The following is a 17,706-nucleotide window of genomic DNA, read 5'->3' on the forward strand; positions in this document are numbered from 1 at the left end:
GAGTGGAGAAGTACAAGCATGTGACAAACAAAGCCATATATGGAAAGGTTGAATCTGATTGGTTTATTAGTTTGTGTTATGTAACCTGTTATGTAACTGCCATGTGCTATAAAACAGCAAGGGGACGGGCTCCTTGCTGAGGGGCTCCCCCTTTGTGCACATTGAATAAAGTCGTTGTTAAATTGAATTGAATTGAAGTATCGAAGACCCTTGATTCTGCCCAGCACCTGAATCTCTGGGAACCACAAAATCCCAACAGTTATATATGCTAAAACATGGTAATTCTAATGGCACGAGTGGCCAGATTTTAAAAAGGGCTCAGAATCTAGCTTCTTTCATAAAAAAAGGAAGAGACTGGAGGGTAGGAAATGTGTTTGTAGAGAGAATAGGCTTTGGCCCCATACCAGTTGCTAAGAGAAATTCAGCACAAAATATGCACAAGTATTTCACATACACCACTGTATTTACATAATACATACCATGGTTCCACAGATTTGTTTTGGCAGTAGGGGTGTGGGGTGTACTTTAACTAAACTTGCTTCTTCTCAATGTAGAAGAGCACCATGTGAGTATTTGCAAGATACAGCTTTGTTTCTAGAGTGAGTATCACCCCTGTATGCAGATACTGTAAGATATCTGAGGGACACTTATTAGGTATCTGAACTAATACAAAGAGGTGGCCCTTTCCTGGAGATGTGTACCTGCATACAGTTGGGCTGAATGAGACCCATTTTTCTAGAGATGTGGTAATGTGAATATTTGTATAAATGTGCTTATGCCGTACTTAGTTTTTTAAGTCCTATCCATTTTAAAACAAGTTTTGATGTTAATTTTTCTTGTTTGTATTTGCATCAATGTAATAGGAAGTGGACAGTATCATAAGTAGCAGCTGTATTTTAATAAATGCTTTAAAAAGTTAGGCACCTAGAAACCATGCAGCATTGTTAGCATTTAATAATCCATGCTAAAGAAGTGTATCTAGGGTCAAATTTTCAAGAGTGCTTAAGTGGCTTAGGAGCCTACATCTCATTTTCAAAAGCGACTTAGCACTTAAGCACCTAAAGTCTTAGATACTTTTAAGATGTCTGAAAGTAGGACTTAGTTTTTATTTTGATTGAATCATTCCAGTTTAGAAAAAGTTAATCACTGTAACTCCTGCTGTGTAGATGCAATTATACTGATAAAGTAATTCTTATATCAGTTATATTGATAATGTTTCTTTTGCATAAAATACTTTCTGGGACTCCAAAACATGTCATTTTAACTAAGTTTATTGCATAAAACATGATTCTGGTATGAAGATGTTTACATAAGTAGGAAAACCTGGTATTCTCATTTATGTCACAGAACATCTGAAAAAGAACTGTTAAGCCATGCCTGAATCTAGAGAACTGACTAAATAGAAGGAACAAGCCCATAACTAGAACTTATTTTATCTCTTCTTTGTAATTACTTCTTTCTCAAGTAGATCATATCTTGGATGAAGATTTTAAAATCATATACAGGCTTATAAAATTTCCCTACTGTATTAGTTAAAATGGCATGCTACTGTCATTTTCTTTACCTTTGTTAATACCTGAATGAAAATTTTAGCTCAGTTTGTTGCTATGCACTCCAGTTACTGTACTGCTCATATTGTACAATGAAAGCCAGTTTCATTGCAGGTTCTTGGCATACCCTTGCTTATGTTTCAGACACTAGCTGAGAATGTTCAAAAATGCTGAGCACAAAAAGCCCAAGGGAGTGGGAACACTTTGGTTGGCCCTAGGTAGCATTTTTTTTTTTTGTCTACAATACCCACAATTTTAATTCGGAGACAATTTAAATCTACAGTTTCCTTTAACAGTTAGGGAATAGAGTCAACCATTTATTTGTGTGAAGAATTTTCATTGACATCAGTGATCTCTTCAAGCAAAGAGATGTCAGGTCTAGTCAAATAGACCAAGGGTTTTTAAACTCTGGGTCACAGCTTGTAAGGACAAACCACTAGCTGACATCGAGATGCTTTGTTTATCTGTGCCTCCTGCAGGTATGGTAACTGCAGCTCCCATTGGCTGCAGAGTGCCATTCCAGCCAATGGGAGCTATGGGAAGCAGTGTGAACTGGGACACCACTTCCCACAGCTCCCATTGGCTAGGAACAGCAATTTGTGGCCAGTGGGAGCTGTGATTACACATACCTGCAGAGGTACAGGTAAACAAAGCGTCTTGTATCCAACTAGAGGCTTGCCCTTACAAGCTGCGACAGAGTTTGAAAACCCTGAAATATGCAACAAATCTTGCAGACCAGATGATCCTGGCAGTGCCTTGTAATCTTATGCTTCTATACAATACAGTAAGCATACTAATTTGAAGTATTTCTGTATATTAGTGATGAATAAATTTATTAAATGTGACAGTTATCAATTTTATTAGTTTATTTATGCAATAGTCCTTTTACATAAAATCATTTAAAGAATTATTGAAAATATTTTATACAAAAGTTCATGAGAGGTTGAGAAGCTAAAAAAATGTATTTTATATGCCACTCACATTCATAGAGGTTTGTAAATAAGTGGCAAAAATTGCAAAATTATATTTTAAGACTCACGACTAAAGAATCTGAAGTTTTAATTTGGAAGATTTCTGCCTATACAGTTAAGATTTCCAGTATTGATCACTTAACTCCAGAAAGACAAGTTAAAGGCATTGCATTTCCTTTTAAAATAAAGTTATTTAGATTTGCAGTAAAGTGTTTAGATAATCAATATATATTTTGCTTTGCCTCAATATGACTCTATGATTCTTACACAAATTTGAATAGTTGTATTTATGTAAACCAAACAAAGAGTTTATTTTTATCCATTTGCTTAGGTAGCCGCATACCTATTCCAGTTAAGGCAGTGAGTTTGACTAGTAATCTGCTTTTCCCTCTTCCCCATGGTAGCAGGTATCTATTTGGCCGAGTTAATAGCAACACCATTCTATAATGGCCCATTTCTTATAGGTGCAGAACACCTTCAACTGCCATTGAAATTGATGAGAGTTGAGGACATTAAGCATCTTGCAGAGTGGAGAATTCAAAGAGAAACACTCTAGTAAGTATATCCAGCACTTAGTCATTCTCCAGCAACCAAGCATGACACCTTAACAATGCAACTTCTTTCTTCATCTGGAATCTGAGGAACCAGTTTGGATACCTGAAGCCCTCGCTCACAGGCCCTAAACTCACAGTCCAACAGCAAGCTAATTTGTGTCATATTATAGAGCTAGATGCTACTTCTGCTTTTTCCCTGGAATTTCTATTGTCATAAAATCCTCAGCTAAAGTTACTTCTTGACCATTTAACACTGATTCAGCTTGTCTCTTCAGTGCCATGACATCAATATCTCCTTCTCCAATTTGACCAGCTGGTTTATACCTCTGACTGAAGTGAGTCAGAACCAATTTCTTAACCTTACACAACTTTGCAAACTCAGCTGCCATTTTTGGAGTGCTATGACCATGCTCTTTGGCCTTGTCCATTTGGGTGTCATCCAGCGTGGCTTCATGAACTAACAGATCTGCTTTGTAACAAAGTTTCATTGCTTCATCTCCAACAACGCCTGAACAGTCACCTAAAATACAAATTTTTCTTCCAGGAATAGGCTCATCCAAGACATCTGAAGGAGAAATGATTACTCCATTTTCTAAGACAATCGTAACACCATTCTTCAGTTTCCCATATATAGGGCCTGGCTGAATTCCTAGAAGTTAAGTCAAAAGTTTTAGTATTTTGAAAATAAACACAGCTCATAGTTCAATATAGTATCTGCCAAATTTTACACTTAACCTATTCTTAAGGCATTGTTTTCTTACAAATTAAGTACTAAGATGTAGCAAATTGGAATTTTTTTCTGTACTATTTTTATGACTCCTACGTTCACCTCAGTTTCCCTCTATACACTGCATTGCTATCCAGTGAGGACAAAAGGGTTAAACACTGCTTGTACACAGGAGACATAGGCACATATCACCTTGCTGTCTGAGTGGAGTAAATAACCATTAAGGAATAAGTTGAAACTGATCCAGATCAACAGAGAGAGTTCAGAGACACAACTGGTAGTACCAAAGGTAGTATAATCACTTCCTCTCAGCAGGGAAGCTTGAGAAGAAACCCAAGCTCCGGCAAAAGGGCTCTGAACTCAGGGGCCCTGCCTTAAAAAAAAAAAAAAAAAAAAAAAAGATAGTCATGTCTATCAAGGAATAAAATAAGGACTTCTGGGTTGGAGGAAGCTAGCTCTCTACTAAGGAAATCAGAGAGAGTGCCTGAAAATGGAGTTCCCTATAACATGGCTGGTGAATTGTAGCTTCATTAGAATGGACTATTCTTTAACATTTATGTATGCTAACTTAAGGACTTCCAATATTGTGTTTCAGCTGACTCTGTTTTTGAAAGCACTGTTGGGGTAACACTGCAAATACCAATTAGGGTGCATTAGTCCCTGAAGGGTGTACAAGTCTCTAACCAGGAGTTGGATTCACTGAGTAGAACTCAGTGGTATGAAGCAAGAGTTCTAAAGCCCCAGAAGTTCATTAGAGAGAGTGCTTGGCCTATGCTGACAGAAAAGAGTGACTTCTTGGAGTCTGGCACAAGAGTCTGTTCAAAAACTGGTGGTATAACACCAATCCTGTGGATCTATGATTTACAAAAAACTAATGTTACACTTATTGCATACTCCAAGAGAACAAAAACTTTTAATTTGAGTTAAGTTCTAACAATAGATTTTAAGTTGTGTATTTTGAAGATGATACACTAGATCCAGTTTTATGTTCTTTTTCTCTGTAAGCCTTTAATGAATGTGCTGACAGGACGAGCTGGGTTTTTACTCTTCTAATGATCAAAACCGTATGCATTTGCAGGGGAGACAGTTCTAGAATATGAATATCTCTTTTCTTGTGAAGAATAAAGTGGTCAATTTCAGAATGTATTACAGACAGAGATGCACACCATTCTGATTTAGTAAGCTTCTTTGAAGGGGTTTTTAGAAGACACTCCAGACATTAGTGAAGAATATAGTTCGGTCACAACTCGTAGCAGTATGAATCAGCTGCCAGCCTGAACACTTTGTATACTTGAATATCTATCATCTATTGATGAATCCATTTTCAACAATTATAGTATAACACATGTGCTTACAAATTATCAGAATAGGTGCCTTAGAAATTTTAATAAGGCATTTGGAAGTTAATGTAACCATATAAGAAATGTAGTTAATCATATATCTTATTATGACTTTAAAACTGCACTAACTGCACCATAAGCACATTCAAGAATAGATTTTAAGAAACAATATCCACAAGTTATAAGAATTAAAGGAAAAAATAAATGAAGGTACTCACCAAGGTCTTTTAGTTTCTGTGCATTGAGTTTACCAGTCCGCTGCTGCTCCTCCACTAAAAATCCAAAGGAAGGAATGCGATGAAATAATCGAAATGCTTTCATAACAAATTGCTGATTGTTGACCAGTGTGTAGGCGTTTTCTACAGGATCCAGATGAAGTGTTCTCCCTTGCACTTCTTTGGAAATCACTTCATCTCTGTCCATATAAGATAGTTCTTTAAATTCTTCTGTAGGGCACTGATCTGGTGTAGGTACAAGTTCATGAACTACATATGGAAAGAGAAGTTGTGTGTGGGAGAGTTCCAGAGTTCTCCAAATGAAGTTTCGTAGTCCTAATGGTCCGTAGATATCAACAGGTTGCTTGCTTGTCGTAGAACTACTCTGAAGATTAATTGTGCACAGCAGACCAGGAAGACCAAAAAAATGGTCCCCATGAAGATGAGTTATAAATATCTTAGTAATTCTGCCTATGAAGAAATAGCAGTACGTGACAATTACGCTCAGAGCAGCAAAATTACAGACTGTTAAAATGCATTTATTTTGTAGGAAATTTATAAAACAAAAATTGTGAATTAATTTATTTGAACAAAAAACAAATCAAGAAGTGAACTTTTTTTAAATTAAAATTTTTAACTTCTCATTTTTTGGATGAAAATTTGAATAATCTGAACCAAAATTAAACTTGTCACTGTTTTTGTTTCGCCAAAAGACATTTTTGCCAAAAGTTTGTGTGATTGAAAGTTTAGATCAAAATTAATTTTAAGAGCAAAGAAACTAGAAAAATTGACTAATATACCTTTGCTGTATTAAAATGCAAACAAGTTCTGGATGGAGACTGCACTTTATCAGACTACATGAAGACCATGGGCCAGTGAGAACCACCAAGTGAATTTCTACATTTGTTCTAGTTTCTAATTTCATTCCAAACATGCGAAGAGGCACTTCCACAAGCTACATATTGCAACTTACAACTAAGATTTCATGTACTCCATAGCAAAGCGACAGTACATTCTGGCATAGAATACTGGATTTTCTGCGGCACCTTAATTTCAATTTAAGAGGTTTAGCCAGTTGTTTCAAACTGCTTGCAGACTCAGAACATGGCAGGGCATAGCTTAAATGTAATTCATTTTTGGAACTTATAACCACAAAGGCTAAAAATTTGTATTAGATTAAAGCTTATGTTTTAGAGAACAATTTTGCAACAAAGAGTGATAAGGAAAGATTCCATAGGAACTTCAAAAGGTCCCTCCTAAAATACAGTATGTAGAGATGTTCATTAACATGTCAAGAAGTGATAATATACACCTAAATAAAAAAGGTATTGCATATAAGGATGCTAAATATTGGTTAATTTACTAGTCAAGTAGTTGCTGGAATTTCCATCGACTATTCGACTAGTTGATAGGCACTTCCGCATTCCTCCTTTGAAATGTACAAAAGCACCAGCAGGGTATCTTGTGTATTTCAACATTGGAACTCCACATGCAGCCCGAGCCAGTGGGAAGTCCCACTGACTCCGGAGTCCACGCACTTTGAAATGTACAAGAGCCCAAGGGCTCTTGTGCATTTCAAAGCGGACGTGCCCAAGTGGTGGAGCCCGGAGTCAGCAGGACTTCCTGCTTGTCCCGGGCTGCACGCAGCATGCCAGCTTTGAAATGTACAAGAGTCCCCAGCAGGGGCTCTTGTGCATTTCAAAGTGGAAGTGCCCGCATGGAGCCTGGCGTTAGCAGGGGACTTAAGCGTCCCCCACTGTCCCTGGGCTTCATGTGGCGCTGCCACTTTGAAATGCTGCGCGGACCCAGGGTCAGCTCGGGACTCCCCAGCTGATCCCAGGCTCTGTGTGGCAATTCCACAAAACCTGGGGTCAGCTGGGAACTCCCTCACAGAGCCCTGGATCAGCTGGAGACTCCCCAGCTGACTCCAGGCTCCACAGAGTGCTGCTGCTTTGAAACGCCGCAATGCCTCTGTCTGATAGAGGCAGCAAATGGGGGAGGGGAAGCGACTAGTTGACTCGACTATTCGATAAGCATTTAGTTATCGGATAGTCGACTAGTCCTTAATATCCTTAACTGCATTTGGACTGTATGAAGTAAGATTTCTGTCTTAGGATAACAACTTTCAATTGCACTGACCTGCTTTAAGATGACTTTTCATAAACTGTGTTTGAGTTCCCTCTCCACAATCAAATAGCCAGCATTCTCCTTCACTACGAATGACTAAAGCTGAAGCTCCTCTTGTTGGAGATGGATATGCTGAGCCCGTTCCCAGAAAAGTTATATCCATGGACATTTTGTCCACCTAAAGCAAATACATCATTGTAAGTCTATTGCATGGTTATTCTGCGGAGGAGGAAAAAACCACTAGTTGTGGCTTTACTTTAAATAAAAGGTATCAAACTCATTCTACTGAGAAGATCAAATCACATATTTAAATGTAATCCATGGATTTGGGTATACATTTAGAACTTCCCCTTCCAATTCACAACCTATCTCCCAGAGATGTCAATGAGAGGTTTACACAAAGATCAAGAATTGAATATGGCCTTTATTTAGGAGAGAACCTTATTGTCCACTTCAGTATCAACTGGAAGGATAGTCTCACCTTTAAAGTTTCTAATATTCTTGCCTTGTGTCTCCCTTCCCCATTTCTCTCTTCCATTTGCGTGTTTATATTAATTTTCTCCTTCAACAATACCTAGGTCCCAATGTCATGGACTTCTGCCCCCACCCCACTCTTCCCTTTCTAACTGTACATACTAAAATGATTAGTAATTAATGCTTACATTTAAAACTCATTGTTAACCTCAGTCAAGATGCTAACACAGCTAAAGGGAACAGGGAATTTCACACCTTAAAAGTCATTGTCAGAAAGACAACACAACATTGGTTTATGTTCACTTTGCATTTGGAATAGAAGTATCTCATAACAATAATGATGGCTAAATATTTATTTGGGCCTTGTCTACACTAGAAAGTTAAGCTGGTGTCAATCAGGGATATCCATAACTCTGCACAGCATAGTTAAGGTGACTTAACCCTCATCACTAAGTCAAGGGACTTGTCCACACTTAAAATACTACAGTGGCATAGCTGAGTCACTGTAGCTTTTCAGTGTAGACACTATGTATGTCGATGGCAGGGGTTCTCTCAGTAGCATAGTCAATATATCTTCCTGAGAAGCAATAGCTAGGTCAACCAGGAACTTAGATCACCTTAACAACGTCCCTCAGGTATGTGGATTTTTCACACCTCTGACTGACATAGTTAAAGTGTCCTAACTATCATGTCTCTAGGAGGTGGAATACCAACACTAGAGAGTCCCTCCTCTCAATGTTGGTACTGTCTACACTGAAGTGCTACAGTAGTATAGTGCTGCTGAAGCATTTCCAGTGTAGATAATTGGCTTTAAAATGAAAGCAGAGATTCTACAAAAATGTTATGTGGTATGCAAGCCATATGACACTGATGAGTGGGTCAGCTGTTTGACACACCTGTTTTAGAGGGCAGTATTTTGTACAAATAGCTATCATAAGTTACTTTTGCTTCTCCTTTACATTATCAGAAGGAAGTTGTCTTTTGTTTATATATATGGTCTGCATCTATGTAAGACTTGCATGTTCCATTAAAAGCAGTCAAGACTTAGCAGAATATTCTAAACTGTATTTCTAATTCATGTTGCATATTTGCAGTCTCTTAAAAAGTTAATTTAAAAAGTTAATTTTCAAAATTTATTTTCAGACTTTTCCACAGCCTTGTAAAGTATGCAAGTTGTGGGTATTTCAGCATTTAAGTCTTTTCCCTAGAAAGGGCTGAGGGAGAAAAGGAAATCTAATCTGTCTATTAAAGCTACTTCAAAAGGTATTAAAATAAAAATACCTCACACAGACAACCACATTTCATTATACCAGAAGAGATGAACCATTTAGGGTTGCCAGATGGTTTCAACAAAAATACCGGACACACTTGACATTACATCACAATCTACATTACATCTTATTTAGAAAATACCGGACATTTGTATTTTCTCAATTTGTTTTCTGAACAGAAAGCTCAAATACTAGACTGTCCGATTCAAAACCAGACACCTAGCAACCCTAGAACCATTATTTCCTAAAAAGCTACAAAGATTTTCATTATTTCACTTCACTAGTCCATTACCTCACCATATTAACAGGATTCCCTGCAGAATGGTGGAACATAGAGCTATGAATGTCTCACCAGTTATCTGGTTAACCCTTAATGGATGAGGTTTACTGGCTAAGGTTAACCGGCAGGAGCTGGAGCAGCTCACTGCGTTTCATGGACAGGGGCCTGTTCCAGCCCCATGGGGCTCCCGCCATAGGCACGGGCTGCTCTAGCGTCCTGGCCAGAACAGACTCTGTCCATGGCAAACCCAAGTACCCAGCAGGCAGGGGCTGCTCCTGCCGAGAGTTGCTTCAGCCCAGCAGCAGATGGGGAGGTACTATGGCCTGGCTGGAGCGACTCCTTGCCCACTTTCCCCTTTAATACGTTAGCTGGTTAAACATATTGGTTAACTGGTTGCTTTTGTGGAAAAGCATCCATGCCAATCTAGACGCTCTTTTCTGAAAATGCTTTTAACGGAAAACTTTTCCGTTAAAAGCATTTCCGGAAAATCATGCCAGTATAGACGTAGCCACTATGAATAAGTTTAAGCTAGAAATGAGGTTTCTAGCCATCAGCAGTTTCTGGAACAACTTGATAAGTTTATGAATGGAGTAAGTTGTAATAGCAGGTGACTGGATCTGTTTACTCAAGAGGTCTTTTCCAATCTTATGCTCCTATGACTCTGAAATCTACTGCCTTAAATTCTCCCTGCAGTTTCAATTCTTCACTTCCTATAATAAGCAGATTCTGTGGATCACAGAACCTTTTTCAGAGAAGGCTGCATCTCAGTTGTGGGGAACAGATCTCTGTACTTGTTTATAGAACAGATTTCAGATCCTTCAGGAAGAAACAACATAGAAGTTTATAAAGAGCCATACTTTTATGGTATTAGTACAAGCCTTTTTCCCCTCACATCTTTACAGGCACAACGGTCAATCATTTTGAAAATGGAGGAAGTTAGACTGCACACCGTACCAGAAAATGGCAGCATCCCACTTGAGAGACAATGGTGTCTGAGTCAGTGTTTTCCCCAATAGAAACCTAAGAATTACAGCTTATATGCATCTCCAACCTACTCCTCTCCTAAGCTACACAGCTGAGAGAGAAGATCACAACAGTATCTTTAAAACTCATGCGATTACAGGAACCAACCTGCTTTTCTGTGGGTTTTAAATGCTTTAATGGGTGTTGTACCTATATTTACACCACTGTGTGGATAGGAAGAGTCCAAATACCATAGACATTCCAGCCACGGAATCAGCCACCCTACCAGTCCCTGTCCTCTTTGCACTCCGTGAGGAAGAATGACCCTGTGAAAACCCTAGTGCAGTGGTTCTCAAAGTGTGGTCCATGGACCACTAGTGGTCCACGGCTGTCTTGCAGATGGACCATGGGTTCAGGGCTAGGGATGTAAGCGACTAGTTGACTATTAGATAAGCTTAAGTTTATTGGCTAGTCAACTAGTGAAGCAAATAGTTGCTTCCTCCCCCCTCCTCCCTCTCCCAGACACAGGCAGCAAGGGGAGGTAGAGAAGGAGTCAGTGCTGGGGGGAGCCAGCTTAAAAACTGGTTCCCCCCAGCACCATTTCTGCAGGGACCAGGGGAGGTAGAGGCACAGCGGAAAATGGAAAGAGCGGGGACTGTAGCAGTCTCCACTCATATTGGTTCTGCTTTTGAAATTTACAAGAGGAGAGTGAGCCTCACTGGCCAGATGTGGTTTGTGGGAGGAGGCGGCAGCTCCTTGTGCTGATACTTCCCCCGCAGGAGGAATAGCAGCACATTAAACCACTCACCCAGAGGGCTTCCCCGCTGTTCCCCTTGGCTGGAATCATAGCCAATGGGACCAGCTGGGGGGGCGGGGGGGAGGGAGCAGAAAGTATGGAGCCATTCCTATCTCCTTGATGCCTAGACCCCGCACACCCATCCCCTCCCAGAAAAACCCTGCCCCCCCCCCCCCCAGCCTGCTCTTGCATCCAACCTCCCGGCCAGACCCCAGCCATCACGGGTGGTGGGCTGCAGAAAGGTGTGCTCCGGTCGGGGTGGGCCACAAAGCTTGAAATCCTCTGCCCTAATGGATCCAGCCCTCGTCACATGCCACGGTGAAGGGCCAGCCCCGGAGGGCCCCGCCCGCTTGGCACCCCAGCCTGCAACGAGGGCCCGGGCCCAGCCGGCTTCTCTCACACACACGTCCATGAAGCAGCGGCCCCCGAGGAGCCAGCCGCAGCCTTTTCACGCCCCTGGAGGACGGGCCCGGCCCCCGCACGCCCCGCAGGGTCTCCCTTGAGCCGCACGCGCGGGACCGGGGCCTGCCTCTGCAGCAGCCCCCGCCGGGAGCCGAGCAACGCCAGGCCCCCACCTGCGTGTCCCGCTGCGTCACGAGGAAGCGCCGCCACCGAGAGGCCGGGGGCGGGGCGCCGGGACTTGGAGCCCCGCCCACCCCGGGCCGCGCGGTGCGGGGGCGGGTTTTGGGCCTCACTAGCTCCCTCAGCCAGTGGCGGGAGGGGCGGGGCGTGATCGCGTGGGGCGTGGTAGCGGGAGCAGGAAATGGAATCGGGAGAAGTCAGTGATTGGCGTGGATCAGGGAGCGGGGTTGCTGTCAGTGACGGGGGTGGGAGATGGAGGGGGTTGGGGTCAGTGATGGGCGTGAGAGATGGAGAGTGTTGGGGTCGACGACGGAGGTGGGAGATGGAGGGGATTGAGGTTAGTGACTGGGGTGAGAGATGGAGGGGGTTGAGGTCACTGACGGGTGTGGGAGATGGAGATGTTTGGGGTCAGTGACTGGGGTGGGAGATGGAGGGGATTGAGGTTAGTGACTGGTGTGGATGAGGGAGAGGGTTGGGGTCAGTGACGGGTGAGAGGTGGAGGGGGTTGGGGTCAGTGACGGTGGTGGGAGAGGTTTGGGGTCAGTGACGTGTGGGAGGTGGAGTGGGTTCGGATCAGTGACGGGTGTGGATGAGGGAGGGGGTTGGGGTCAGTGACGGTGGTGGGAGAGGGTGGGGTCAGTGACTGGGGTGAGAGATGGAGAGTGTTGGGGTCGACGACAGAGGTGGGAGATGGAGGGGGTTGGGATTAGTGACGGGGGTGAAAGATGGAGAGTGTTGGGGTCGACGACGGAGGTGGGAGATGGAGAGGGTTGGGATTAGTGACGGGGGTGAGAGATGGACAGGGTTGGGGTCAGTGATGGGGGTGAGAGGTGGAGATGTTTGGGGTCAGTGACTGGGGTTGGAGATGGAAAGGGTTGGTGGCAGCGGTGGGAGATGGAGAGAGTGGAGGCTGGTGGGGGCGTGGCAGCGACTGGAGAAGTGTGTGATGGAGAGGTTGGTGAAGGTAGTGGAGGAGGTCAGTGAGTAGGGGGAAGGTGGCAGGGGGGATCAGTTACTAAGATTGGATGATGGAGAGGGTAGGGGAATAGGTTGAAATGGTGTGTGATGGAGAGGCTTAATGGGCGGGGAGGGGTGTGACAGAGTGTTACCAATTGAGGTGGAATGGTGTGGAGTGGTGGAGGGGGTCAGTGGGTGGATGGCTAAGGAAAAGAGTAGGTTCTGACACTGAAATAAGCTTCTCCAACATCAGATTTGAACTTCTATGCACCTTCTTCATAAACAGTAGCCCAAGGGCTGATTTGCAGCTCTGAATGTTGGCTACAAACACCAGGCCTCATCATGCCTCCAGTGAAATCCATGGGGATTCATGGTGACCAGTGGTAAGGGTTGGGAAGAGCAGTGTAGCTTAGCGCTTTGTGGAAGAACCCTGAGAGCTGCAGGAATAGCTGGTTTCAGGTTTTATCCTTCCTACTAAATAGATGAAATGTTTACCCTCATAGTTATGTTGCTGTAAATCCTAGTAGAGACCTAGGTTTTACCAGGAAGTAGCAACTCAAAGTCAGTGCTAGCTTCCCTCACTAGTTTATTAATTATTGTTACTTGTATTATCATAGCACCTAGTCATCCCAGCCACAGACCAGGACATAATTGTGCAATGTACTGTATAAACACAGAAGAAAAAGGAAGTATCCACCCTCAAAAAACTTATAAGAACATAAGAATGGCCGTACTGGGTCAGACCAAAGGTCCATCTAGCCCAGTAGCCTTCTGCCGACAGTGGCCAGCACCAGGTACCCCAGACGGGGTGGACCGAAGGCAATGATCAAGTGATTTGTCTCCTGCCATCCTTCTCCAGCCTCTGACAAACAGAGGCCAGGAACACCATTTCTGTCCCCTGGCTAATAGCCTTTTGTGGACCTAACCTCCATGAAATTATCTAGCTTCTCTTTAAACTCTAGTCCTAGACTTCACAGCCTCCTCTGGCAAGGAGTTCCACAGGTTGACTACGCGCTGTGTGAAGAAGAACTTTCCTTTAATTGGTTTTAAACCTGCTACCCATTTTTATTTTCAGGGCTCGACAAATAATACAATCTACTCGCCCGTGGCAAGTAGATTGCAACCTGGAAGAGCCGGGTTTGGGCGATCTGTGCATGAGCAGATCGCCGGACAGCGCGGCTGGCGAGTGGGGCTCGCCGTGGTTCGGCGAGCCCTGTTTATTTTTATTGTGGTTTACTGCAGGGTAAAACTACAGGTGCATTGTCTCTACTAAGATTTACAGTACGATAACGCTTGATAAAAAACTTTTTTTTGCGTTATCAGTGATGACAACTATTATGCTATACACCAGAACTTCATGATGACACTGAGTAGAACTAAGATGCTTATTGCGCTAAAAAACACGGGACCTTTACTCTTGGGCTATATTATCTGTTAGCAAGCCATTCTGATTTCATGCTCTAGTATACTGTGGTAAAGGGACACACTAGTCAATTTATTGCATAGCTCTGGGAACTTCAGATGTGTATACATTTGTCATTGGTGACAGCAATTTTAATACATTACTTCTAGTTTGCTCAAATAACTCCAGACAAAAATAAAACTAGGAATGCCACTTATGCTAGGCAGCATTAGGCTCTCATATTATAAAAGAATATAGGGTGTGCTTTAACATTTTCCAACTCCCTCTTTTTTACTTTATATGTATACTGTTCAATGGACAATATCTGATTAAGATTTCTCACAGATACTGGCTTCCCAATCATTATTATTTTAAATCCAGGTTATTTATAAAACGAGTAAAGATCCCTAACACTAAAGTCTGATGAACACTGCTTCAAAATATGTTTTGATAGTGTTTATGTATAAGTGGATCCTGGGATGAACACGTTGGTAGGATCAAAGAAAGATGGACAGCAGCATGATATATAAAAACAACATAACTAATTTAAGCAAGCTTTCTGCTGTCTAATTTTTCAGAACTGAGCAGGTTTGGACCTGTACAATAGTTGACTGGGTAACCAGCAATAAACATATAATATCTAGGTTTGCTGCTGTGACTGTACTGGTTGGCTTCAATGATTATATACAATATTAAAAAAAAATACATATTGAATTGAGTGCATGGCAGAGCCTAGACAATTCTCAATCCATTTTGGTCAGTAGGATTTTAAAAATAATTTTCATTATTTCAGTTATTAAATCTGAAATTTCATGGTGTTACCATTTTAGGGATCCTGGCCCAGAAAAGGAGCTGTGGGGAAACCAGGGTCACAATGTTATTGTAGGGGACGTTGCAGTACTGCTACTCTTGCTTCTGTGCTGTCATCAGTACTACTTTCAGAACTAGGCAGCTGGGGTGCGTCTACACTGCACCGTTATTTCGAGACAATAATGCATCTACACAGGCATTCCGTTATTTCAAAATAATTTTGAAATAACAGACTGCTTATTCTGAAATCTGTAAACCTCATTCTACGAGGAATAATGCCTATTCCAAAAGCCATTTTGAAATAAGGTGTGTGTAGACGCTCCACTGCTGCTATTTTGAAATAGCTCCTCCCCAGTGCTTCTTGGGGCTCTAAATTGAGATAACACATCTACATTAGGGAAGTCTGCCTCGGACTAATTTTGAGGCTTCCCTGCAGAGTAGACATGCTATTTCAAAATAAACTATTTCGGATTAGTTTATTTCTAAATAGGAGTACAGTGTAGACATATCCCTGGAGAGCTGCAGCTGCTGGCTGGGACCTCAACTCTAAAGACAGAGTTGCCGCCAGCAGCAGCAGCAATGCAGAAGTAAGGATGGCATGATACGGTCTGCTGCTTTCTGAGCTGGGTCTCCAGTCAGTAGTGGTCATACTCTGGCCACCCAGCTTTGAAGGCTGCAATGCAGAAGTATGGATGGCATGATATGGTACGGCCATTAGGGATGTAAAATCCTGTTTAATTGGTTAACAGATTAAAGAGGATGATGAGCAGGGGGATCCCTCCAGCCTGGCTGGAGCAGCCTCCCCCCACCCACTGCTGGGCTGGAGCAGTCCCCCTTCCTCACCACAGGCAGGGGCTGCTCCAGCCCTTCCAGAACAGACCCTACCTGTGGCCCCCTGTCTCCATAGTGTGGTCAACTCACCACCGTGATGCCTCCTGTTGGTCACATGGGGAAATTGGCTGTGTCTGTTGAGTGTGCTGCCTCCTGATCGGTGTCTTGCCCGTGGTTGTTCTGCATTCCTTGTGCCCAGACTCTGGCTCTGGCCCCGCATTGCTCCTGTGGTCTGTTGGTGTCTGCTTCAGGAAACTGCCCTTTGGCCGTGCCCGCTATTCTGTTCTCCCTGCTTTTGGAGGTAACAGTAGTACTCAGTCCCAGCACTTGCTTCCATGGCCAGCTGCAGCCAAGATCTAGCCCCTCACTTCAAGGGCTAGCCATAGTCTCTAACAGCTATGCTCCAGTGTGGCAAGGTGCAGTGCAAGGGGAAAGGGGGGGACCAAGGCCCACCCACTACTTTGAATCTCAACCAAGGACCATCTGGCAGCAGCCATGTGCTGCCCTCCTTCACTCCCTTTGACTACTCTTGTTCCCTGAACTGCTTCTCTGTGACCCTTGCATATTCTCAGCCTCTGTATCAAGGCCCACAGCCTGGGAGGTATCAGGTTGGAACTTCTCTCCAGTTCCCCTGAACCTGTCCAGCACTGCTCTGTCCAAGCTGCCACTGATTCCCTCTTCTACTGGGACCCAACTGGTCAGGGCAAGAGAGAGATACGCTCAGCTCTGCAGCCTTTTATAGGGCCCAGCATGGACCTCATAGCTTGCAAAAACCTGACCATTCTCTGTCCTGTTTTTAATCCTCTCCTTGCTGGAGTGGGCTACAGCCCAGTATCTTTACAAACATATTGTTTAAAAATGCTAATTTATAACAATTATATATGCAAAACATATTGCAAAGGGCTTGTGCATGCCCCTCTGGAGATCTGTGGATTCCAAACCCATTTTAGGTTAAAGTGAAGATGAATTTGGAGAGATCCTGCTAGTCCCTCTTAAGTATTTGTATACCTTACTAGACACAGTTGTCATAGCTGGGAGTCCCTACTTACGAGTCACCTAGTCCTGAAATAATAATACTGTAGATCAGTATTGAGGGGCATTGACAAGCTGTACTGAGGACACTTTCACAAGCCCCTCTTTATGACATTAGTTGTTGGCCATTCACAGTAGCGCTGAAATCTATTACAACTGAGTAAAAATGCAAGATTCAAGCAATTTAATACCAGTTTTGGAAAGTGCTATATATTGACCAGATACATTATTTTAAAAACAGGATCAAGCACAATTTAGGCAAAGGAAAATGCTTTTTACTAAGAAAATAGAAGACCAAAACACATCTCCATACAGGTACAATATTATAAAAGGAGAAAAAAAAGAAAATTCACATTTCAACACAATTTGTGTTTCAGCTGACCACTGACCCTCCAGAAATAAATTAAATCCTAGATTGAATTTGAGATCTTAAAGATTTATTTTGTCTAAATTAGAATTGTTCCCACAAACATTCCAGTGTCAGAGAGATTTCTTTATGCCATTTGCAGTATTTAAAATAGACAGCAGTTAATTTTGCCATTTATTTTGTGTGTGAAAGACAGGCAAATCTACTGGAGTAGGGTTACCATACTTTAAATTCCCAAATAGAGGACGCTACCAGGGAAGGGCAAGGTTGAGGAAAAGAAGTTAGTTTCTTTTTACTTTGAATATCTAACATTTATAAACAAGTGTAATGGCCTTAAAATAAGTGAAAATCAAATGTAAACATACTTTACATGCAGTCTGTCCTTTCCAACTCTGCTGCTTCCTGTTGTGTCCATGCATATTTCTCTGTAGAACGTATTTTTGTCAGCACTGTCTGA

General features: G+C 42.5%; 1 protein-coding gene across 1 annotated transcript; it reads right to left on the bottom strand.

Annotated features, from left to right (window-relative positions):
* Positions 1-1,255: 1,255 nt before the first annotated feature.
* Positions 1,256-11,319, bottom strand: ELAC1 (elaC ribonuclease Z 1). Its single transcript, XM_075932659.2, has 4 exons — positions 11,281-11,319; positions 7,497-7,662; positions 5,361-5,828; positions 1,256-3,724 (listed from the first exon to the last, which is right to left on the bottom strand). Exons 1-4 carry the CDS (start codon positions 11,317-11,319, stop codon positions 3,255-3,257), a joined length of 1,143 nt encoding a protein of 380 aa, XP_075788774.1. The 3' UTR covers positions 1,256-3,254.
* Between the last annotated feature and the right edge of the window lie 6,387 nt (positions 11,320-17,706).

Source organism: Pelodiscus sinensis, chromosome 6 (assembly GCF_052426305.1).
Source record: "Pelodiscus sinensis isolate ZL-2025 chromosome 6, ASM5242630v1, whole genome shotgun sequence".
Taxonomy (NCBI): domain Eukaryota; kingdom Metazoa; phylum Chordata; order Testudines; family Trionychidae; genus Pelodiscus; species Pelodiscus sinensis.